Genomic DNA, 24,943 nt, shown 5'->3' on the forward strand with positions numbered 1-24,943 from the left:
AAAATCCATGTTAGCGAAAGACCAATGGTCATGGACAACCATGTGACGGGACAGCAGAGAGTGACCATTTCAGAAGTCCACGTGATAAATATCTAACCTGGTAATTTCAGGGGTTAGAAAAGCCAAGTCTGAGACATTTCAAGGATCAATAGACTTGGATGGATATTTCCAAAGCACCCACTTGTCCACCTCAACCACAGAACAGATCTCTGCCTGGTGTCATGACTTCTGTGTCTGTTTTCCGACATCCTTGAGATTGTGAGCATCTCAGACCCACTATGTAAACCTTCCTGTTCTGTCTGCATGCCCAGCACCCCCAGGAAGGAGCGCAGTAAGTGCTGCAGATCCGCCAGGGAACAGGGCGAGAGCACGGGGGGCTGGCAGCCTGACGAGAGCGGGCAGCTGCCACGAAAGCAGAGGGATGCTGGGAAGAAATCTGCCAGGCAGATGAGCTCCGTTTGGGATGTTCTGACTTTGAGATAAGGGGCAAACCACCAAAAAGTAAACATGAAAAATAAAAAAGAAAAAGAAGGGAGTTGCTGGTAGGTGTCACTTACATTCAGGGTCTACACCTTCCCTTGTTATGGAAGGGCAGAGAGGGGTTCTAAGGTGTTCTGTTATCTGAGATACATCTCTCAGGGGTCCTTTGATGATGCTGGGTAGATCAGCTCATGACTGCATTCCCTACAGAGGGATTAGTTATGGGCCTCCTTTAAATAAGGCTCATGTAAGACACACACACACACACACACACACACACACACACACACACACAGCAAAAATTAATGACAATTCAGAAAATCACCTTTTGGAAACCATTCAGTATTCAGAGCAGGAGTTACAAAATCCCTACCATCAGGAATGTAAGGACTGTTTACCTTGTGACAAGGAACCACGCGATCTGACTGAAGTCTGGAGAGGGTCTCATGTATGTCTTGATATGTGGCATGGCGTTGCTGCGGCCAGATGTCTCAGCCGACCATTTGCTAGTGACAGGAAAGACACAATCACTGATAAGAAAATACAAATTGGTCGTCCTCCTAATATTAGCAAACTAAAGCAGAATCCTATCATCTAAAAACCAGGGCACAGTTCTCTTTGATATGACCTGTGATATCTTCTTACACTCTGTTCAGACAGCGGAACAATGCATGTTCATTTTAGAGTGCAGGTATGTAGACAAAAAATGTACCTCCACTCACAAAAAGCATCTCTCGGCGTCTATGCCATGAATACCCACATGCATGCAAAAACTGTTGTGCTTTCACAGCACGTCTTCGCATTTTGTCTCCTAGCTGGACTGTTTCTAAAAGCTCGAACTGTGCTCCCACATGCATTACTGAGTAGAGGCTCAGTAAGTTTGCTGATAAAACCAAATACCAAATGGGAATAATACAAAGAGTATGAATATCACAATGGAAAGTTGAAAAGCAGGGGGATAAATCAGAAATATTTTAGTCAAATGCTGATATCTGCATATCTTGCATTTGGTTTCTAAGTTTCCAACATTGTAGGACTCAGAAGCCATGGGGAAAAATGGCCTGTATCACGAGGCGACAACCCTTGCTTATCAGAAGACGGGCCTCGAGAACAGACTGTCTGCAGAGACGGATCAGGACTAGGCCCATCATCAGATGATGCAATGCACTTGAAGGCAGACCATACTGGGAGGCGCTCCATCTGAAGAAACATCCTCTGGAAGGAACCACCTCCCGAGAAAGCATTAAAGAGGCTCCTGACGGCATCCCGGGTTAGACTGAAAGCTACTGGGATGCAAACTGCCTTCCTTTATGGCTGTCCAGCAAAACAGTGGCCTGGAACTGGGACTAGCCTGGAGCATGCAGATGTGCGACCACTGCAGCGAGGACAGAGGGCAGTCATTTCACTCGTCCATTCAACCTCGGACTGAACTCTCATAACGAGCCAAATACCACCCCACGTGCTTGGTGAGGATTCCACCCTCGGCAAGCTTGCAGGACGCAGGGTAAGACTGTGTAGAGAACGACTGTATGTTACATACTGGAAAAATGAACTAAGAGGTCCTAATGTAAATTCTCAACCACCCAGCATGTTCTTTTATTTATCGTTTTCTTTATGTGCCCATATATAAATAGAAATGCCACAGAGATAAATTTTACTCTTTGGTATAAAAAACCTATTCCAAAAAATAAAGTTCAAAACCTCGTTTAAAATGATTTCTATCACTAACATATGTAGCTGAGCCATATTATGTAAGGCTCTTTAAATAACATCTTGTTCCTAAAGCAGCAACAGCAGCATTCTAGCCAATTACTTACTGGAAGTAGGCATGGAGCCAGTTCTGCTTTTCCGCTGTCTGGATGCTGTAGGGAAGAGAGCCCCCGGCTTTTGAAACAAGAAAAATAAAGTAAATAATAAAACGGATGCAACAGAATTTGAGGATTCTTCATTAAAAAGCATAGTAAACAAAACCTATAGTAAACAACAGTGAGAAAGTTAAAGGGGAAAAACAACACTGCTTCCATTATTTCATCTTAGAAAACACTTCCTGGACAGGCAATGCCTGCACTTGCACCAGCTATGTCCTCTCAGTGGGCTTCCTTTCTGAGGGATGTGTATTAATTGTAAGTGTTCACTATCTGCAAAGGAAAGGGATTAAGGGGTGGTCATTTAATATCTGCAACAGCACAGATCTGAAGTGTTAGAAAGAATCCTGGCCCAAACTGCTGTCCTCATCCTCAGCCTGCTTCTGCAAGATGAGGTGTGGAGCCTAGGACCAGGACAGCTGGGGCAGACTAGGATGAGAACTCCTAGAACTTGAGAGAAAGACTAGAGCGAGGCATATTGGAACTGTTCTGAAAGGGCACGGAGCAGTAGGGGCAGCTGGTTTCGTCTGGATGACTTGCCTGGACAGCCAACCTGTTGGTGGCAGAGGCTAGAGCAGCCTTATTGGTAGAAACGAGATGAGCAACCATTCAGAGGGTGCCTGTGAGGGCTAAATAACATCCACAACCCGCCCACCTGCACCATCTTTGGAACATAACCAGTGCTCAGTGTCACCCGTCTTCATGATTCTTACCCAGTTAAGAGAAAAATCATCTCCAAATTTCCAACCCATACTTTCCTCATCCCAAGGGGGATGAGAAAATTCGTATTTCTTGTTTTTAAAAGTTTACCAGGGCATTTGTGAAATATACGCAAAAAATACAATTGTGGCAGGCTTCCCAACACTTACCTGGGTACCCTTCTAAGCTGGTCCGCACATTTTCCACCGAAGGATAGATCTAAAAAGAAATACGAAAAATTCCCAATGACACTTGGAAGGTACCATGTTGAAGAAACTATCTGTTAAAAGGAATGCTTATTAGTTTTTAAGAAAATGAAATCTCAATTAAAAATACTGAGAGGCTTAGAAAACGTGCTCTAAATTTTAAAAAGTTCCCATCTTACAGTAAAAAACAGAACTTCTGGTAATTAATCTTATATAATAAAAGCTAATATGCAAATCGAACGGTGGAATGACTGGTCGCGATGATGCGCACTGACCACCAGGGGGCAGATGCTCAACGCAGGAGTTGCTCCCTGGTGGTCAATGCGCTCCCACAGGGGGAGCGCCACTTAGCCAGAAGCCAGGCTAATGGCTGGCAAGCGCAGTGGTGGTGGCAGGAGTCTCTCCCACCTCCACAGCAGCATTAAGGATGTTCGACTGATGGCTCCCGGACTGTGAGAGGGCGCATGCCGGGCTGAGGGACCCCCCTCCCTCCCAGTGCACAATTTGTGCACCAGACCTCTAGTTTGGTGATAAAAAAGCACACTTCCATTTGAGTTTTTCCTCTGACATGCCACAGTAACACTGAATCCAATGCAAAATTAACTACTAACTCAAAGGTGTCTGAGTAACTAATAATGCTTGTAACTTTGCAGGCGATGCCTTTCCAACATCTTTTCCGGGGCTTGACAACCTGGAAGGGATGACCGCTGCTTGCCGGTGGCTGACGCGGAACTTTGGCTGAACCGCGCACACCAGCACCCACGATACGAGGGCCACTCGATTACTATTACTAACACCGCCGTTTCCATCCCATCCACTGAATCAAACCCTCTCTCTGAGGAGGACTGTCGACTGACTCCTCTCCTGGATGAGCGGATGCAGATGAGGGCCTCCGGAGGAGGGGCACTCACCAGATGGAGGGGAGCACTGCTTTTCCCGGGGCCCCTGCTCTCATTCCCCAGCGTCACCAAGGTCTCTTTGAACTCAGCACACAGCCATTTGGATTCGTCAGCCCCCATGGAGCCGATGCTTGAGAACTGGCCGACGACGGGCCAAGCCTCGGCCTTAGGTATGGAGGAGGCGTGCTCTTTCAGGACCTGTGAAAGGGTGACAGTGAAAGCCACAGTCAGGACCGAACCCGGTGTGGGCATCTACCTGCAACGGGGTGCACTTAGCCAGAGCGCTCTACCCTCTCTAGGTCAGGACCCAGTCAGGGCACATGCCCGGGTGGCAGGCTCAATCCCCAGTAGGAGGTGTGCAGGAAGCAGCTGATCGATGATTTTCTCGCATCACTGATGTTTTCTCTCTCTCTCTCCCTTCCTCTATGAAACCAATAAAAACATACTAAAAATAAGGAAGAAAGAAAGAAAGAAAGAAAGGAAGAAAGAAAGAAAGAAAGGAAGATAGATAGATGTTGGCTATGAGATCCTGCCTGCTTTCAGCTGCAGTCTCAGTTAAAAAAAAGAAAATTAAAATTTTCATTAACCCAGGGGAATTCTTACATAACATAAATAATTTATGGAAAAAGAGGTAAGGCTTTGAACAAAGACATTTTAGGGACATTATATTATTAAGGTCAGTAAACCGTTTTCTAAAAGGCAATAAAGAAGGCATTAATCTTCAACTTGCTGGTTGTTTTATTTTGTTAAAGACTTTTCTATGTTCATTTTCATACCAGCAGCAAATGTGATTTTTGTAGTAACAATTCTCTTAAGGGCACTGGTTTGGTAAACAAAATACATTATAGCTAATTGTTATAGCCTCTACTCAACACTACATTCTGCTTTATTAAATTTGTATGTTAAAAGTCCTTGATATGCTGATCAAATGCTACAAATGGAATCTCTGATTATCTCTATTACAAGATATGTAACTAAAAGTCCATTTAGAACAATCTACATCTATAGAACAGGCATAACAAAACTTTAAAAATTACTGAAAACTATTAGGCAATCAATTTATCATGTGCCTACTATTTGCCCAGAATTGTGCTAGATATATTGTAATGCTGCCATCAGAACATACAATTATAAATAAAAAGGGAGATAATACACATTAAATTTTAAAAAAAAGTTAAAATAGTAAAAATTCTGTTACCTTCCGAAGCCTAAAGTGCCCCCAGTTATCTTTCTGATTTCCTTGAAAGCGTCCTGGGGTTGATCCAATGAGATAAACGCTACGGAGATATAAAATGTAAATTATAGAACGCAGTGATGTGATTTTTGGACCCCGTGTCACAAATACCCATGAAGTGTTCCAAGAGCCAACCCGTTTTCTTGGGATTCTTCCTCAGAGGAGTAGCTGACACTTAAACTCACTGTCAAGCACATCCACTAGTGGTGGAGCACCTGCAGGGGGAAGGGGCCAGGTCACGAGCTCGCTCACGTGCAGAGTGACCCAGCAGGAGGCCGAGGGTGCGTGGGAAGAGTCCCTGCCTCACTTTAGGGACAGAACCAGGAGACGCGCAGCGACAACCTCCTGCTTTCATCACGTCATGAAGGGCGGCCGAACGCACTCAGCCTCCTTCCAAGACCCTGCGTTCCAGACCCCGCGCGGCTCTCAGGCCTCCCCTGCTGTGAGCACCCAAACCGCGAAGACGGCACGTACTTGGTTTCGGAGAGGTCGTGGGCGTGGATGATGTCTGCCCACTCCTTGAGAGGAGGCACGTTATAAGCCATCAGGTAGCTGATGAGATCGGCTTTGAAATGTGTTGTCGACTCTCCAGACCCGTGGGTGCCATGGGCCATTCGTGGGTACAAGGGGCTCACCCACATTCTGGAACGGGAGAGAAATGCCCATTAACAGCTGGGAAGGCCACTGGTCACAGGACCTCTCCGCACGGACTCTGCACTCACCCTGAGGAGGAGGGGAATTCTCACAGCATCTCCACCTGGTGAGCAGAGATCCTCACCAAACATAAATCTGACCCTATCGCCCGGACAGCTTCCATCACATTCAGAATTATTTTTTAAGACCTCACTGTGAGATTAGACCCATAAGATCTAGCCTCTGCCCACCCTCTCCCAATCCAATCCCCCTCCATGCTCCCTCTCATCCAGCCACCACACCTTCTTCCTCCTTCTTCTTCCCACGCCTTACATACTGCTTTCTGAGGCGTGATGACAATAGTCAATAGTTTTAATCTCAATTGTGATAGCAAACCCACACCACCTGTAGTAACCCCAGCAAGGCTGTGCCCACGACTATATCAATGTGGCTGTTTAGTCAAATGGAAAAGAATAAAAGTTAGACTGAGAAAAATGTACGAACAAATCGACTTTCAATAAACGAACACATCATGATGTGTAAGCTAGAGTAGTTTGGGGGTATTTTTACAACATATACATTCCTGGCGCCTGGAATGAGTATGTACCACATTTAACGATATTAGATTAGGACAAATCTTAGACTTTCAAATACTACAGTAAATGAAATATTAAAGACATCTCACATTTCATCAATCCTTTTCCCCCCAAAGGAAAACAGGGTGGTGCTGGGTGAGAGCCATGATGTATGATGACTTTCTAAACCAGATACTGAGGTGTGAGGCATTTTTCACACTTCCCAAAATAAGATGAGAAAATGATTACGGGACAAATAAGTTTAAAAGTGAGAAGTTAAACAGTGGACCAAGGGGCGGCTGAAAAGGATGGCAGGGACACCTGCATACAGAACAGGGTCAGCAGGGCCCTTAGCAAGGGGACACAAGGTAGCTGCCTTTAAATATCTTTCTTAAAAGATGACGACGCACTGCATCAGACTGCAGAGCCTCGGGGAGGAGAACCTGGACTAGCCCGAGAGAACAGTGCCCGATCCGGGGTCGAGAGGGAAGTTGCAGGGAGTGTCACACCCTTGGTACTTTTTGAGTTTTAAACCATGTAAAGCTACTATCCAGCCAATGATTTTTTTAACTTAAAAATTTTTTTTAAATGAAGGAATAAAAATGAACACCCCAATCCTATCCCTTAAATCCCTGCCTGCATAACAGCCACACCCCGAGAAGCCTAAGGAAGCCTGGCTGCTCATAAACTCACGCTCCTGGCCCCAGACGGAGCAGGAGGCCGGGTCAGAGTCTGAGTCACAGAAGACCAAAGGCCAACCTAACAGGCTCAGTTCATTACATCAGTTACGTTTCCCCACAAAAAGCTCTGGGTCCCATTTTTCGTTTTGTTTTTGATGGGGCTACATATGTCACAGGCCCCCAAGCCCAGGTCTGCAGCGTAGATGCTCCTGAGGTAGGTAGCAAAGGCGTAGTGAACCCGAAACTCAGTGGGTCAAGAGGGTCTGTGCTGAGGATCCCAGAGATGGAGCGGCGACAGCCTGGAGCCCGAGCCAGTCGGAGGACACTGCATCGTGAGAGGATTTTAAGTGGGACTCAAACAGAACACGTTTAAAGGAAAACGATCAGGAAGTGGGCACGGGGCTCAAAGCCACCTGCTGTGGTGAGGGAGCGGAGTTCGGAGCGGGAACAAGGGGTGCTGGCCTCAGGGAAAAGACCACCTTTCCAGCCCGGACGGGCCACCTGAAGGAAGAGAGGTACCTCATTATCTACACCCACACAGGCCGAAGCAGGCTCCGGGGTGGAGGCTGCAGGCTCTGTATTCTAGCTCGACCCACGGGGGACATGGACTCAGTCAGCTAATACATCCCACTTTAGGGGGTTCTAGCACAGGCTGGGCAATGAACTGTGGCAAGGTCTGTGGGGGAGGATGACAGTGAATTCTTGAACCCCGAAACGCTGCTAGATGAATGCCTGAGTTTCTTCTAACACAGAGGCTGTTAACCAGCTCTTAACTTAACCTCCTTTACCAGAAGGCAAAGATGTACAACATGGCTTAAATGAAAGAAAGGTGAGTTACAGCTAGTCACAACGAAGGGCTTACTCGGAGGGAGCACCATGGTTAAAATTTGATTTGGGGAAATCCCTAAAACTAAACCCAAACCCCTCTCGAGAAAAAATAAAAAGCTAGACCCAGCATCCGTGCACAAGGACAAAGGGTCGGCGATATAAACTAAGCCTGAACCACCTCACGCCGGGTTCTCTGAGATTCACAACCCCATGAACACAGGAAAGGCTTTAAAAACACACCCGTGCAGATGTGCTTCATGGGAAACGACAGGGTTTGGGGAGGAGGGGAATTTTTAGCACTCGACCAACCCCCAGGTTTTCCTGATGCCCCCCGGGAGGTGGCCAGCCTGAGCACAGGGGGGAGCAGGGGGAAGTGGAGACCAGAAGGCTATCCAGTGGGTCTTACTGGGAAGAGAATGGGCTTAGACCTTGCACTTAGCACCCTCTTTCCGGCCTCCAATACTTGGATGGACTTGGCTGTAGTGTGTGTATGATCTCATTTTATAAAAAAACGAAAAAAACCTACCGTGTGTAGATATTTTTCTGTGTGTCCGGGTATAACAGACAGACATGGATGATGATGCTACACTGTTAACACGGGTTGCCTCAAGAGAGAGAAATTGGGGGTGAGATACTAAAAGAATGCTATCTTTTTCTCTGCATGTGTATTTTTCCTCTGCCACGTGTGTGGGGTTTTTACATTAAAAACACAGAAGAACAAAAGAATAAAGCAAATGTTCTGGCTTTTGCCCTGTCTCCGCACACACAGCCACTGCCCTAAAGCAAACAGAAGCTACGCACCCTTGCGTCTTCTGGTGCCAGTCCTCACGGATGAGGTTGGAGGTGTGTATGACCACCCGGAGGCCTTCTTCGTATAGCAGGAGCATCATTTTCCTTTAAAAACAGAAAAGGCATTAATATTACTTTCAAAAAAATGTAATACCTTTCTAATGCAAATGTAATAACTAAAGGAAATCTTCAAACGCTTACGTTACCCAAACGTTTAACAACTATAACCTTCCTTTCTTCTTCACATTATCAAAGTCTGCTTAAGTGGTAGGTAGAAAACTACCTCCCAAAATGCTCCGAGTACTTGGTGGTCCATGAACTTTTGCCCCGTCCCATCCACATGGCCAGTCCTGACACTTCAGACCCCTCCCTTCCAGGCTGGCCCCTTATTATCTATTCAGCATCATCTGTTCCTATTAGGGACAATAAGAACCTTCTTGTCCAACGTTTTTTAAAGTTTGGTCACAACCTCTTGCTGGGTCATTACTAGCATTTTAAAAAAAAGTGCAAAAGAATAAATAATAAACTCAACAGTGCATTGCATACTGTATATTTAAGTTCAGTATTGGTTCATGGAACTTGTTTTGCCATAAGCATGGATGCATGTGGTAGACTGAAAGGTCAAATGTACTTTTTTCCTTTTTTAAGTATATTTTTATTGATTTCAGAGAGGGAGAGAGAAACATCAATGATGAGAGAGAATCGTTGATTGGCTGCCTCCTGCACGCCCCTTCTGGTAATCGAGCCCTCATCCTGGGCATGTGCCTTGACTGGAATCGAATCGTGACCTCCTGGTTCACGGGTTGATGCTCAACCACTGAGCCACCCTGGCTGGGCTCAATGTATTTCTCATTGTGGGTTGCAGTTTAAAAAGAGTGTGAAAGCGGCTTCATCTTCATGCTCCATAGATGCCACACTTGTCACCAGTGCACCTGGGCTTGAGGTCCGTCTTCCCTTTTTCTTCTCCATTAACTCAAATCAGTCCTAGTTGAGTCCTCGCTTTCCCATGGGGCTGCCCCACGCCTCCAGTCATCAGACACACTTCTCTTACTGTAATAACAGTGAGAGGGAGGGAATACTGGAGAAATAAGAGCTTTCCACCTGAAGTTACAAGACTAGGGAGAAGTCTCCACCAGGGAGAAGCCATATGACCCTAAGTCATTTAACAGCCCTCAGTCATTCCATGTCCCTGAACCTTGTTTTTTTTTGGTTTGTTTTTCCCCCACACGTGTAACGTGAAGGATGAAGCCCTTCTTACTCACAGGGTTGCTGTGAGGTGAAGTACAATGTGCACTTAGGTGGGTGTAAAACACTCTCGCCTGTGCACTCCCACTCGTCCTTCAACGCCTTCCTTTCTTTCGTCACCTGCTGTTGGATGACTTGTAGCTTCCTGCTTGTTTTCTAATTATTTCAGGAATCTAAGCGCTCTCTCTACCCAACCAGAGACTCACTCCTCAAGGCACTAACGCTGCCCTGACTTTTTATTTCTATTGAGGCCAAAATGCTACTTCGTGTTTACGGGCGTAAGTCAGTTCACACAGGGGAAAAATAAACAACATGGATACTGTTTGGACAGCATGGAGCCAGCATAAAAAGCTGCGGAAAAGAACGTAAGGAGAGAGAATGAGATTTAGCTCCTGCCACACTGAGAACGTGACATGAGCTGGCAAATGGTAAATGAATGCAGAGCTGCAGCAATGACAGCTGGTGGGCCAATCTTCCCATGTATGACATGTGCGCCCTGAAATCTGGGCAAATTTATGTCACTGTTACCAAACTAGCAGCTGACTGTCATTAAGAATAAGCCAGCTATGAATCCATGACACGAGTTTTACAAATATTCCCATTAAGCACCACTGATCGGGGAAATCACACACAAATGTCAGTGAGTCCCGCAAACAGAACCGTGGACGGATCCAGGGGGAGTCGCTTGCATCCTTTCAGAGACAAAATGGCACATGCCAATCAAGTCACAATTTAAAGTGGATAAAAAAAGTAAGAAATGGGGGCTCCCTCGAAGAACGCTGACCTGCATGTTGCCTACTGAGCTGTGGGGACAGCCAAAGGGACACGTCCTACATCTGCAGCTGTTCCTGTGAAGGGCCTGCGTGCCAGGCACCACCCTAGAGGCTCCATGGATGCCAGCACGCAGTGCCCATGGTAACCCAGAGCGGGCGCCATCTCCCACTCCACCCGCACCACCTGTGGCTGGGAGACGGCGGTCACAGAATGAGCCAGAGGAAGCGCTTGTTTGGATCAGACATGGGGATCGTCCTCTCACTGTGCGTGGCTTCCGCAGGGATGGACACGGGGTCGCAGGTCTCACCATGCCAGGGGTAGGAGTGGCGAGGGGGAGCTGGCGGGATGTGGGTGAGGACTGCGGATGGGAGTGGGAGCGGCCTGCCCTGCCATCCTGTGGTCAGTCCGTTAGTTCACCTGGCTCCCGTTAGACAGGAACTGGACGTGGAGCTCCCTCCTTCCCGCCCGCGCTTCTCAGGGCCGTGCGAGCTAACTTTGCTCCTCGTTCTGGGGAAACCGCAATGCTTTAGAATTCTAACGCCTTGTGAGAGACACCCTGGAACTGTATGACATCCTTCAGAAACACGGACAGAGCACGCTTAACGTGCCTCATGGACTATGGGCTCCTGCAGGACGGCTGCTTCTGATCATTTCCAGCTGCTCTCACACAGCCCACACATGCCTGCCAACGTGAGCACCATCTCCAAGCCACTTCCTACTTACGGTGGCCGCTCCGCTCTGCCCCCTGGCGAGGCGGTTTACACCCCTTCACCACGAGCTGCAAGGCTGTCCTCCTTTTCTAACTCACGTGTTTGTCTTGCCTCTCTGACCAAAAGACTAAAAGCTGCAAGAACAAAACCCATTATATCCCAAACCCGTTATATCCCCAGAGCTGTGTCTCAAGAATATAATAGACATTTAATGAATAATTTCTAAACCATTTTAAAAGGAGCAACGGACAGTGATTGCAAGATATGAGTACAATCTCCTACAAGACACTGTCATTTTAACAAAATGCAAACTATACATACTATGTGGGTGGGAAAGGTCCTAATTACTCCCTTAGGCATTTAAGGGCGAATCTGGGGGGGAGGGGGAGGAGGGGGAATAAATTTGCCAAGTGGTTTGTGTGTTGGGGAGGGCAGGATGGGCCACAGGAAACAATGAGTCCATCTGAGCAGCAAGCAAACAAAAATTCCTGTCCCCAGCACTGGTCCAGGGGACATGCTTATCTGCTTGGGGCCGCTGGTCTATGAAATGAAGGCTCAATGGAACATCCGTGTGTCAGACCTGGCCAGGCCCAGCACACTCAGCCCCTCCTGGACAAAGGCACAGGCTCCGCCACTACTTGCTGGCATGTGGAATACAGGGCGACTGCCCATGAGATGCTGGCCGTTGGCACAGAAGGCGTGGCCAGCACAGGAGCCTGGCACTGGGGGTCTAGGGAAGATGCTGAGCCGCCTTGTACAACCCCATTCTGTATCCTCTGCCTGAAGTAGCATCCTGTGAGCTTAGTGTGACACAAACAATAACTGATCCTGCGGTGCCTGAGTCCACTCTCAACAGCCCTCAGACCCTGTCCTCTACTAGACCGAAGCTTCCAATTAGGGATGGTCGGTAAGTGCTGCAACGTTTACTCAAGAGCATCTAAGAGCAGATAACGTAGGGTCGGTAGGTCAGCTTTACGAAATGGCTCATCCCTTTCAGCTCTGGTTCCTTTTTCTGAAAGCAAACTGGACAATATAGTTTTAAGTGGACAGAGAGAAAGATGAACGTATGCCCTCATTTCAGGGCACCGTAATATCGGGAAACTGGTGATCACAGAAGGACTCACACTCCCTCCTAGAGATTCCCTTTTGCCCTACAGACAGATGCCGAAGGAACATGCCGGAAGCTGCCAGCTAGCCATTTCCACTACTGGTCTATAAGACAGATGAGGCTTGGTCACGTTCACTTCACAAATCCTTCCCAGAGAAACGTGCTTTATAAAAAAAAGTCTGAAATAGGGACAACCATGTCTAGTCCTTATTCTCATTTGCAGAACCAATTACGTAAAAGGGCTCAGCAAAAACAGCGGCAGGACCAACCTAAAGCAGGAGTTCAGCAGACATCGGCGCAACGTGCCAAGTAGGAAGTAACACAAGTTCTTCCTCTCTGGTTGGCAAGGCTTCAGAAGAGCATTCTAGAAGAAATTTCTGAGCTGTCTTGAGCAGGGACAGGCATCAGCCTCTTGAGTTGACAGCTTTTTGTAAAATAGTTTTGTTTTATTTTCAATCACAGGATGGAGCTGACCTAACAATATTCTCTATTTGATGCAGCTGAGAATCTTAGAAAAATCACAAGACTCTCTTTAACAAAGTGGAATCCACAGCACATTACTGACACACGTACAGTCACTCATAACCACGGACCACACACCACAGTATCTATTCTCCTAGAGCGAATGTCCTGAACAGAAAAGCAGAACCGGCACCAGAGATTCAGGCTTTTGTGTTGAAAGTATTGTAGCTTCAGGCTGTTAGAAAACAACTCCACTTCCTCTACTTCCTTACTGATAGCATTCCCACTCCACGCCCCCAGCAAAACCATCACACCTGAATTCCTCCAAGGGCCTTTCTGAATAGCATTCTTTTACCTATTAAAACCATACCCTCTCCCAGTTCATAAAAATTGCTTACGTGTGGTGTGTTCCAAATGCAATATCCAACTTTGCCTAGGATGAAAAAGAAGTCAAGTCACTTATTAAAAAAAAACACTCAATATCCCTACCTATTGGAAATTAAATTAGAAACGGTTCAGGTCTTCCCCCCCCCCTTTAATTGCTTTTACTGCCCTCTAGTGGACAAGCCTTTGATAAACAATACAGTTTTTATAATATCCAGTGAGGCTTTTTTAAAAAAACGCATATTTTAAAAAAAGTTACCCAGAATAATTCAATACTTTCTGCACTTTTAATTATAGTAACTAGAAGTTAAAAAGCCTAATTTCTTTAGTTGTCAAAAACTAATAAAAACATGCCGAAACCGGTTTGGCTCAGTGGATAGAGCGTCGGCCTGCGGACTGAAAGGTCCCGGGTTCGATTCCGGTCAAGGGCATGTACCTTGGTTGCGGGCACATCCCCAGTGGGAGGTGTGCAGAAGGCAGCTGATCGATGTTTCTCTCTCATCGATGTTTCTAGCTCTCTATCCCTCTCCCTTCCTCTCTGTGAAATATCAATAAAATATATTAAAAAAAAAGTAATAAAAACAAATGAGCGTTTGCAAAGTTTTAAAATTAGAAATTTGGCGTATACAGAAATTAACAACTACAAAAAGTCTTCAGCACTTACTCAAAAAACACTGAGTGATGTTAAAAGAGAAGTTTTCTTACATTAATAACATAACAAGTACTGAAAATAAAGAATATATTAAATCCATTTTCTTGTTACAAAATGATACCTTCACGTATAAATGGGGCATAGGTGGAGAAGTAAAACATTTTATCTAACACCCAGTATAGCAAGACCTTGGTTAAACAGACTATGCCCCAGATGTAGGCTAGGAAAGAGTTAAAATAGAAACGACAAAATAGCAGTTAGGAACGCATAAATCCTAGCTTCACAACTTTGCATGACTTTGAAAAATATTTAAATCTCCGTGCTTCATCTTACTCCTCTTTAAAATAATGGTGCCATTAGGAGATTCGGAGTTGTTAGGAGTAAATGAGACGCAGTGTTTCAAGTGCGTAGGAAAGGGGGCCTGTGCAGGCAGTACTGCTGCAAGTCCCGCCCACCACCCACAGGACAGGCGGGTGGACCCGTTTGCTGGAGGCAGTAATAAGCGACTGAACACACAGGTGAGGACACAGGCCCTGGACTGGAGATGCTCACGGACAGGTGGCCCGTCCACTATCGCACACTCAGCATATGGGGTGCTCACAGACCAGCATGCACTTGTGTGGTCTGGCCACAGAAGAGAGAACAGGGAACTGTATTTGATGTCTTTAAAATTACAAAATTAGAATGAAGACTGCCACTCTGAAAATTGATATTTAGCTGGGAAAAGGCAATGGTCAAGAGACTTGGCTTCTGAGTTGTTTTGTTATAAGTTGTGTGATTTGGGCAAGTCTAAGCACAAAATCAGGGATGATAGTAACTTGAACAGATAATATCTAATGGGCGCTTTTTGGTGCAAACGTACCACATCCTGTACAACAACCCAATGAAGAACAGCATTAGCAGTCCACTTAACATGGAGGACTTAGGCTTAACGAGGTTCAGCGATGAGCCCAGGATGACACGGTTATGTGTGCAGAGCTGGGACAGAACCCAGGCCTCAATCTCCGACCTCTGGCCCCACATGTACAAAATAGAAGTGTTAGCATACACAGATTCTTTGACTGACGTCAACGTCAAGAATTCATCTTACAGACATGGCATAAAGGTATTTCAATAGGCCAGGATGGGGCCATAATCCTTCTGTACCTCGGACTACATCTGGGAGCTTCTGAACAGCTCTTCGCACAAGGTTTGAAAGATTGCGCTCGTTCCGCCCTCTAGTGGCCGGTCTGGAGCATGCCATCAGGCATGCCACAATGTCTCCTAAACTTCTCAGGACAGGTAGTCTTTGAAAAACACGATTCCTATTGATTTAATCACTGTGTTATTTTTTTCAGTCTGATGAGAGCTATCCTACTGCAGTTTATCCTCTTCTGCTTGGGCAAGCAAAAGCAAAAACATTGGATTTTAGGCAATGGCTAAGCAAAGGTTTATCTGTGTAGAAGTGAGCTACAGATAGGTTGGGAAAAGGAATGCTTTCAAATTCCAACTATATAAAGAGCAGTGGTTGAGTCACAGTGCTGAAACCCATGTTTTTTTTTTTGTTTTTTTTTTTTTTTTAAATATATTTTATTGATATTCTACAGAGAGGAATGGAGAGGGATAGAGAGCCAGAAACATCGATGAGAGAGAAACATCGATCAGCTGCCTCCTGCACACCACCCACTGGGGATGTGCCCGCAACCAAGGTACATGCCCTTGACCGGAATCGAACCCGGGACCCTTCAGTCCGCAGGCCGACGCTCTATCCACTGAGCCAAACCGGTTTTGGCTGAAACCCATGTTTTGAGAGGCACGCTGGCTGACTAGAGGCAACCAGAGGAGGTCTGGAAGCTGGGGAGAGATAGGGGATCCATGGTACCTCCAATTGAACAACGTGAGACAACTAAGGGAGATGTCTTCAAACATAAGAACCACCGACACGTGCTAGGGGGAGAATTACTGTATGTGCTCCAGAGGGAAAAATTAGGAGCCATGTGTGGAAGTCACAAAGAGGAAGATTGTGATGGTTAATTTTATGTCAGCTTAGCTAGGACACAACATCCAGATGTTTGGTCAGATGTTGCAGTGAAAGTATTTTTTAGATTAAAACAGATTACCCTCCACAATGTAGGTGGGCCTTATCCAATCAGTGGGAGGCCCCACTCCTTCAAGGAAGAGAAAATGTAGTCTCCAGACTGCCTGTGGACTCAAACTGCAACATCTGTTCTTCCCTGGATTTTGGGCTTGCCAGCCGCCCCGTACATACAGAGATGTGTATGTTTCCCATAGGTTGTTTCCCTGAAGAACTCTAACACAGAGATAAGACACCAACATAAAGAAAAACCTTTCTAACCACAAGGGCTACCTCGGGAAGCATTCAAGCCAAAGCTAGACAATACCTGTTGGGGATGCTGGAGGGAGGATTCCTGCACTCGGCAGGTGGAAAGATGAAATGTCTAAATTTCCTTCCAGCTCTCAGACCAAGCATAACGGCAATAGCAGCTTACCTGGCAGAGGGAAATGTTCTCATAAGGCTTGGCCTCGGCTTGCAGGTGAGCCTTAGCTTCTCGTTTATCGCCATGCACCAGCAGGATCGGCTTCTTCCTGAAGAGGCCAGAAGTATGTGAAATACATCATTCACAGGGCTGAACTCTTGCCTGGTGAGGGAATGCCAGCTTCCTTATCACCCCCCACGTGCTTCTGGCCTTTGTGGAGACTGAGTCCAGGGCTAACAGAACAGGTCAGTTAATCTTCATTGACCAGCTACTGTGACAATGAGGTCATGGGGTCCAATCCTGAAGCTCCACTTCGACCCAAAGGGGTTGTGACTCAAGCAAGCCCTTGAGTAATGAATTGTCTTCTTTGGTCCCAAAGGGCACATAGTTACCCCTCTGTGTTAATATGTTTAAATTCAGACGGATTAAAGACACAACATTACCGTTGTATAGTGTGATGCTCTTTTCTTTCCCTGCTGTTGGAACCTTACCAGGCCTACATTCACCAAGCTCCTACTGTGTGCTAGGTACTGCACCAGACTCCCAGGATACAAGAGTGAACAGGCCCAGGTCTACAGCAGCATGCAGACTCATTAAAGGTGGTTCTATTTCAATGAAACAGAGCCCAAGGTACACTGAAAATGCTGTATTTTTTAAAAATATATTTTACTGATTTTTTACAGAGAGGAAGGGAGTGGGGTAGAGAGTTATAAACATCGATGAGAGAGAAACATCAACCAGCCACCTCCTGCACACCCCCCACTGGAGACATACCCGCAACCAAGGTACATGCCCTTGACCAGAATCGAACCTGGGACTTCTCAGTCCGCAGGCCGATGCTCCATCCACTGAGCCAAACCGGCCAGGGCGAAAATGCTGTATTTTTTAATTCCTAAAGGACAACATGAGAGACTCTTTAGGCCTGGCTGGTATGGCTCAGTGATTGAGCGTTGACCTAGGAACCAGGAGGTCACAGTTCCATTCCTGGTCAGGGCACATGTCCGGGTTTCGGGCTTGATTCCCAGTGTGAGGTGTGCAGGAGGCAGCCAATCAATGATTCTCTCTCATCATTGATGTTTCTCTCTCTCTCTCTTTTCCCTTCCTCTCTGAAATCAATAAAAATACATTTTAAAAAAGAGAATACTCTTCAGGAATAGATTAAAAGGGAACTATGATCTTCTCCAGTTAATTCAAAATGAGATAATCCTTAGAAGTCAATATACCTTTACAAGCACACCCAACAAAACAAAAATTGGTTTTATTCGAGGAACAATCAAGCAAGATGAACAAAGGTAGCTACTTCCACATGTATCAATCACGGTGCAGAATGATTCTCTACCATATGCGAAAGGCAACATGCAACTAAAAAGAAACATTATAGAAAATGCACTTCCAGTACAAGCACCTAGCTACCTAATCCCCAAGAACTTTATAACATGTTAGTTCAAATAAAACTAAGAAACCACACCTTCACAACTTTTCTCTATTTTACAACTAGAAAAACAGGACAGAGAACAAGGTAAGAGAAACTCAAACAGCTATCACCTAGACACAATTAGTGCTATCAGATCATCAGGACTTTCTTAAAAATAAGAGATTAACCATTACTGACAGAAGTTGAAGTCTGCATTAACTCCTTCAAATTTATTGGTCCCATAAACTGTCACAGAAAGGCTGCTGAGATGGTTCATTTTATGTGTCAACTTGACTGGGCCAAGGGGTGTTCATATAAAACATCATTTCTGTGTGTGTCTGTGAGGGTGTTTCTGGCTGAGATGGGCCTTTGAATGGGTGGACTCCAATGTGGGGGGCCTCATACAGTCCACTGACAGCCCAAGGTAGAAACAAAAAGTGGAGGGAGAATTTGTTCTCTTCCTCTTGAGCCAATTGCCCATAATAAATCTCCATATACTGTATCTCCCATTGGTTCTGTTTTTCCGGAAGACCCCTCTATGGGCAGTATCTGAATGATGATATAAGGCAGTATAACCTCTACGATCAGAATTTCTCTGTCAATTCCTGATGTTGCCTTAACTTGACATTTAGGTCCTTCCTCCTCCTTACGGCTCCTGATGGCTGGCGTTCCCCAGGAGCACTGAGCAACGAGTGGGTGTGGGAAGGCAGGACCCTTCCGTCCCCTGACCAGTTACTGAGAGTCCAGGGGGTACCGGACAAGTCTGTTGGGGGCGGGGCATAATAAAGTACCACAAACCAGGGGGCTTAGACAACAGGACTTTTTTGTCTCTTGGTTCCGGAAACAAGAACGAGATCAAGGTGTCAGCAGGGTTGGTTCCCCGTGGGGGCTGGGAGGGAAGGGCCTGCTCCAGGCCTGTCCTAGCTTCTGGGCGGTGTTCTCCCTGTGTCTTTGCTCTGCATGTGTCCGTGTCCAAATGTCTCTTTCTTATGAGGACACCAGTCACATGAGAGTAAGACCCACCTTAATGACCTCATTTTGATTATCCACCCCCTGAAAAACCTACTTCCAAATAAGTCACATTCTGAGGTACTGGGGGTTAGAACTCCAACAGATCCTTTTTGGGGTGAGACAATTCAACCCATAACAGATACACAAGGAGTTGTGGTCTATACTTCGCCAACACTTGAAACGTGTGGCAATCCGATTTCAAGGTCTTTGAGAAGCAAAGGGACAAATAACAAAGGTGCCAGTGCGACAAACAGGGACATCTGTGGCCAGGAGCCCGCGCAGACGGCTCGCTGCCTCCCGATGTCCGGCTCGCTGCCTCCCGATGTCCGTTCTCTCCTTTCCTAACAAATCCCAACCTCACGCAGACAGGGTGTGCTCAGCTAAACTTCCTTTACAGCCTCTTTCAGAGCCAGTCATCGTCCTGCGACTGCCGCGCAATGAAATATAAGCAGGTGTTCAGTGGGACTTCAGGAAGGCCGCTCAGAGGGGGCTCAGCTGGGATGTGGCCGTCTCATCCTTCTCCCCTTTCTCCTTCCTGCCACCTGGAACACAGACCGGGGATCCGGAGCTCCAGGTGGACAGAAAGACGGAAGGGCTAATTCTCCGAGAACCATGACGGCCCCAATCCAGACCTTAAATGTCTACCTTGTGGACGTCTTAGGTTGGAAAAATGTCTTAGTTCTTGTTTAAGCTGCCGTTATTTTGGGCTTTCTGTCACATGCAGCTAAAATGAATGCTATGTATGGGTCACAGGTCAAATACAAGCCCTTGAGTGCCAGCGCCCTCGGAAATTTCAATGGCATTTCATCTACTGTTAATGATGGTTTCCACCATCTGGTTCCTAAATGAGCCCAGGACTCTGAGGACCTGACAATCATTCTTCCCGTGTGTGCATTCCTCGGCCTTACTTGCTGTTATGGAGCCTGCCATGTAAACGTGTTAGAAACCAGGACAGTGCACGTCACTGTGTGATGCTATTCAGTCTGTATTGCTGGACCCCAGGCTTTTGAACTCCAGGAGACAGACTGAAATCCATCACCTCCATCACCTGGGTAAGGGAAGGCCCTGGGACCCCTTTATTAACTCAAGCTACAAGGAGAATCATTTAGAAAGCGATTCTCAGAACAGTGTTGATGTGCTAAGTAATGCATGGCACGCTGGCCACGTGTGGGCATGCTCACAGGGCTGGGCGGTGGGGTGGGGATGGGGGGGGCAGTGATCTTTTCCTTCACTCTAACACTGGACATAAAGTTCTCTTACATGGGATGGAAGTTGTCCTGATCTACTTCTGGACAGAGAAATGGAAGATATGGTCAAATCTGTATAAGGAATACATGTGATTAGCTAGAACAGAAAAAAAAAATGCTATTTTCCCAATGTTTGTATGATCAGGATGGTTTCAAAAGACGTTCAACAAAGGTGGCCGGCAGCTGCCTAAGAAGCACAGATCTTGTGTTTTAATGCCATCTATCGTCCCGGGGACTCACCTGAACTCGCGTGGATACTGTCTTACGAGCCAGTCCACATCAAAACAGTAGTTAAACTAGAAGAGGGGAAAGAAAAGCAAGTCAGTCATGGGTGACTTAGCCAGGCAGTCTATACGGAGAGCTGGGTGGTTACTTGATGGAAAGAAACTCTAAAATAATGATGAACTACATGTTTCATTTATAAGCCCGGACAGTTCTGCCACAATACTCATCAACAAGCCTGCGATACACCTTGAAGGGAACGCATGGCCCGGGGGGTCTGGATCAATGGAGGAGCGTGTGAGAAAGCAGGTTCTAGGCAATTATGTCTGCGTGCTTGGCGGCATCTGTATTTGCTATTTCTGAGGGCTCTCTGATTAATTCAAACAAAGGGGCTTATAAATGTTTCCCTTTCCCCCTCAGTGATTATGAAAAGGACTTTTAGAAGAGACCATCCACTTTCAGCCCAACTTCAGAGCCAGCTTTGCAAACAGGCATTTGGGACTGGACGTTCACTAGGCTTACAACGATTACAGCTTAACCCCCAGGTTCTGCACTGGACTTAGCCATGGGGGCTCCTCCCCACACCTGAGTAGTCCTCGACCCTCCTCCTGGACAGAGTGACTCGCTCACCCCAAGGTTTTATCTGGAGACCAAGAATTGTGAGGCCAAGCCAAACATGAAAGGCACAGAAAGCTTTGCTTTCTTCAGGGAAGTGACCCTTTTACTGACCATTTACTTGACCCTCTGGAGCAGGGTTCCTCAAACTTTTTAAACAGGGGGCCAGTTCACTGTCCCTCAGACCGTTGGAGGGCCAGACTATAGTTTTAAAAAACAACTTAAAAATTCCTATGCGCACTGCGGGGCCCGGGATGAGTCAGCTGCTAAGCAAGACAGGCAGCGGCACCCGACGGGCCGGATAAATGTCCTCGGCGGGCTGCATGTGGCCCACGGGCCGTAGTTTGAGGACCCCTGCTCTGGAGCATTAAGGTGATTTGTCAACACAAAGGGACCGGCTCCATCGGGCAGGGGCACCCAGACATGCAGAAAGAAGTAGCCGTCACTTTGCGTCACTTTTTTGGGGTAGGTGCAGGAAATGTCTTGCTTTTGTAAACCAAACGTGACTTGGCTTTCACCTCTCCACCCACAGCTCTCTGGGGGTCCCACCCGAGTGCCATGAGATGATCAGTGTTCCCAAAAGAAGTCCCTGGGGCTGAAATTTTTGAAGTGACTTCTTAGCCAGTCCCTGAAGCCCAATCCAGAGCCAGGAGCCCACTGGTCGTGGCATCCACGTTCCATGCTGGCACTGTGGCATGTGCCATCTCGGGGGACCCTGCACAGGACTGAGACACGGGTCCCCATCACTCCATCCTATTTTCTCATGGAGCTGTTTAATTATCTGTCCCCTTTCAACCAAAAAAACAATCGCAAACTCACCTGTGCTGAAGATACAAGTGTCCCAAATAGAGGAGATAAAATATCTGTGAAGATCAAGCATTTAAACATAATTCATACTTTGAAAGACATTCTCTAGCAATAATAATCACAACTGACTTAATCATCACTGATGCTCAAAAATTTAGCTTAGAAAACTGTGAACCAGCCCTAGATGGTCTGGCTCAGTGGATAGAGCGTCAGCCTGTGGACTGAAGTGTCCTGGGTTCGATTCTGGTCAAGGGCATGTACCTTGGTTGCAGGCACATCCCAGTAGGGGGTGTGCAGGAGGCAGCTGATCGATGTTTCTCTCTCATCGATGTTTCTCTCTCTCTCCCTCCCTTTCTCTCTGTAAAAAAAATCAATAAAATATATATTTTTAAAAAACTGTGAACTGTAAAATTACTACAAAGCCAGGCTTTAGTTCCCTAACATTCAAGAGAAAATTTCCCTGTGCTGTTTGATAATACTTATTATGTATTCTTTAATAAAATACAATGCAAAATTAAAAGCTACAACTTCGATACTGGATGAGTGGTCAGTTTTAGAAGCTGCCAATAAGGACAATGATGCATGCTGTTCTTTCCAGATCTCTGAATTTTTACCACCCTCATGTACTCCTTCAAGTCCCTCTCAAGAAACCTCCCCAACCCAGGACTAACTTGCTTCCTGTGAAGGACAGGACAGAGGCGCCCATAGCTCTAAGCTCTGGACACCCTCCACCTGGAGTTAGCATCAGATCCCACAGGTTAAGGACTCAAGTCCCACAGGACTGCCCCCACCTCAGATGCCAATCACAAGTCCAGACCTCCTGTACTATAACTTGGGGTTCCCATGATCCCCTCCTTGGGTTCGATAATTTGCTGAAAAGTCTCACAGAACTTTTGCTTACTAGATTTCTGATTTATTCTAAAAGGATACAACTTGGGGACAGCCAGGTGGAAGAGATACATAGGCTGGAGTGATGAAATCATTGGCCATTGGTGATTAACTCAACCTCCAGTCCCTCTCCTCTCCCTGGAGGTGACGGATGAGGCTGAAAAGTTCCAACTCTGATCACATGGTAGGTTCACTGGGCAATCAGCCCCTCCCCCACCTTCTTAGGGGCTTTCCAAGAGTCACCTCATTAACATAAACCCAGGTGTGGCTGAAAGGGGCTTGTTACGAATAACAAAACACACTTCTTTGCCCTTTAATTACTCTGGAGTTGTTCTAGGACAAGAACTGAATATAGCCAGGAATGAAGACCAAATATATGTGTAGAACAATATGTCACACACACCTCAGGGAATAATCAAAGCAACCAAAGGCCATCTTTTGGTTCAGAACGGAAACGTCTATTTGCATGCTGGCATCCTCTTTTTGCTTCTTTACCGGAAACCAAAACCAGGGTGCCAAGTAGTAGTTCTCAAACTGGACTGGGCATTCGAATTCCCTGCGGGTTAGTTAAAACAGGCTGCAGAGCCTTGCTCCCAGGGGATCCGGGTGGGGCGGAGAACACGCATTGATGACAGGTTTTAGGTGATGCTGATACTGTTGATCCAGGGACCAAAGAGAACTACTGTTGTCAAGTATTTGCTACTTCACTAATAAATTGTTATTGATCAAGTTTGATCATTAAGTTAAGAGTTAAAAAAAAAAATTTAAAACATTGCACTAAATATTCCAAAGCATTGTTCTACAGGGCCTGAGAAACATCCTCTGATTTCCTAAGCAAACAGTTTACTGCCAACTCCCTGCATTTGCTGTCAAATGCTCTTTTTCTTTTTCCTGGGAGGGATTAAGTCCATGAGGATCTTGGAGATCATTCTAGCTACCCTCGTGGTTTCACCAGAGGGGCCCTCTCACCTGCAGGGACAACTCCGGACACCAGCACCACGAACTTACCCTTGATGTGGAGGGCTCCAGAGTTATACTTTGGCTTAATTCCTGAGACTCTAGTGAGGTAGAATTGGAAGGGGTTCCCTTTATCCAGCATGTCCCAAATGTCCTGGCCTTCCCCGGACGCTTCGTACTCGTCTTCATCCTCTGTGAGCACGTGGCGGGCAGGAGGGCCATGACTTCCAGCCCTTGGGGCAGCACCGTCTGGGGGAGGGGAGACGCCTCTCTCCTCTTTGACGGCCACCTCCTCAGCTGCCGTCAGCTGCGTCTCTGGCGGCAGCTCATCGTCACTGCTGGAGAGACACCAGCCCAGCTCTTCCTGGGAACCGCTCTTCTGCTTCTTGGGAGGTGACACTTCTGAAACCCCATCTGTGTTGCTGAATTTCAGGGGTGACATCTTCCTCCTGTGGGCGGCTTTCCGAGCCTCGGAACAGGTGTACCTTGGCTCACAGGCTGCTTCCTGCCCAGCATGGAGGAGGGAGGTAGACGGCTTGTCCAGTTTGGGCTTTTCCTCCTCACTTTCATCGCTACTGGATATCGTCCATCTCCCATAATCACCTTCCTGAGACATTCTCCTTCTTCTGGAAATGAAAGGGCGAAATATCGTTATTTCCCATTCCCCAGGCCACTGGCAAACTACCTCTATTGCTCTTGACCTCCCTGCCCTGTGAGCGTCTGGAACACGTACAGCGCACTGACACCTACCGGATGCTGAGCCATGTAACCAACATCAGCTGCTTTGCAGGTGTTCTCAGGCACATTACCAGGATCGGCCATGGAATTTGGCAAAGAAAGTGACAGCAAAAAATCCTGGTCACCTTCTCTCCTCTCCCTTAGTCTTTCAATCTAGACCTTGTTCTTAGATGGGGGTTGAGCCAAAGTCCAGAACAAAACAAAAATGTTCATTGTTGACCCTGAAGCTTCCAACTGGTCGCTGGGATTAAGGCCAATTTAAGGAATTTCAAGAGTAATTCTGAGTATGCTCAAATTTTTTACAGTCAAATCGGAACCATGGAGCCCAAAGCACTTTAGTGATT

At 46.6% G+C, this 24,943-nt stretch overlaps 1 protein-coding gene across 5 annotated transcripts in view; it reads right to left on the bottom strand.

The window, feature by feature from the left end:
• Nucleotides 1-24,943, bottom strand: part of TDP1 (tyrosyl-DNA phosphodiesterase 1) — a 53,227-nt gene that overhangs the window by 26,372 nt on the left and 1,912 nt on the right. For all 5 annotated transcript variants that reach the window (XR_013960816.1, XM_080672225.1, XM_080672226.1 and 2 more), the window contains exons 2-13: nt 23,913-24,487; nt 22,029-22,072; nt 20,613-20,668; nt 16,713-16,809; nt 13,586-13,620; nt 8,901-8,993; nt 5,858-6,025; nt 5,348-5,426; nt 4,162-4,347; nt 3,215-3,263; nt 2,298-2,364; nt 879-986 (exon numbers count right to left, since the gene is read on the bottom strand). Coding sequence is in view for 4 of the 5 variants with exons in the window: in XM_080672225.1 (XP_080528351.1) it covers nt 879-986; nt 2,298-2,364; nt 3,215-3,263; nt 4,162-4,347; nt 5,348-5,426; nt 5,858-6,025; nt 8,901-8,993; nt 13,586-13,620; nt 16,713-16,809; nt 20,613-20,668; nt 22,029-22,072; nt 23,913-24,477 (1,547 nt within the window). In the remaining variant the exon portion in view is untranslated. The remainder of the gene's footprint in view (nt 1-878; nt 987-2,297; nt 2,365-3,214; nt 3,264-4,161; nt 4,348-5,347; nt 5,427-5,857; nt 6,026-8,900; nt 8,994-13,585; nt 13,621-16,712; nt 16,810-20,612; nt 20,669-22,028; nt 22,073-23,912; nt 24,488-24,943) is intronic.

The sequence above is a fragment of the Plecotus auritus genome (genome assembly GCF_963455305.1).
Source record: "Plecotus auritus genome assembly, chromosome: 1".
NCBI classification, from domain to species: domain Eukaryota; kingdom Metazoa; phylum Chordata; class Mammalia; order Chiroptera; family Vespertilionidae; genus Plecotus; species Plecotus auritus.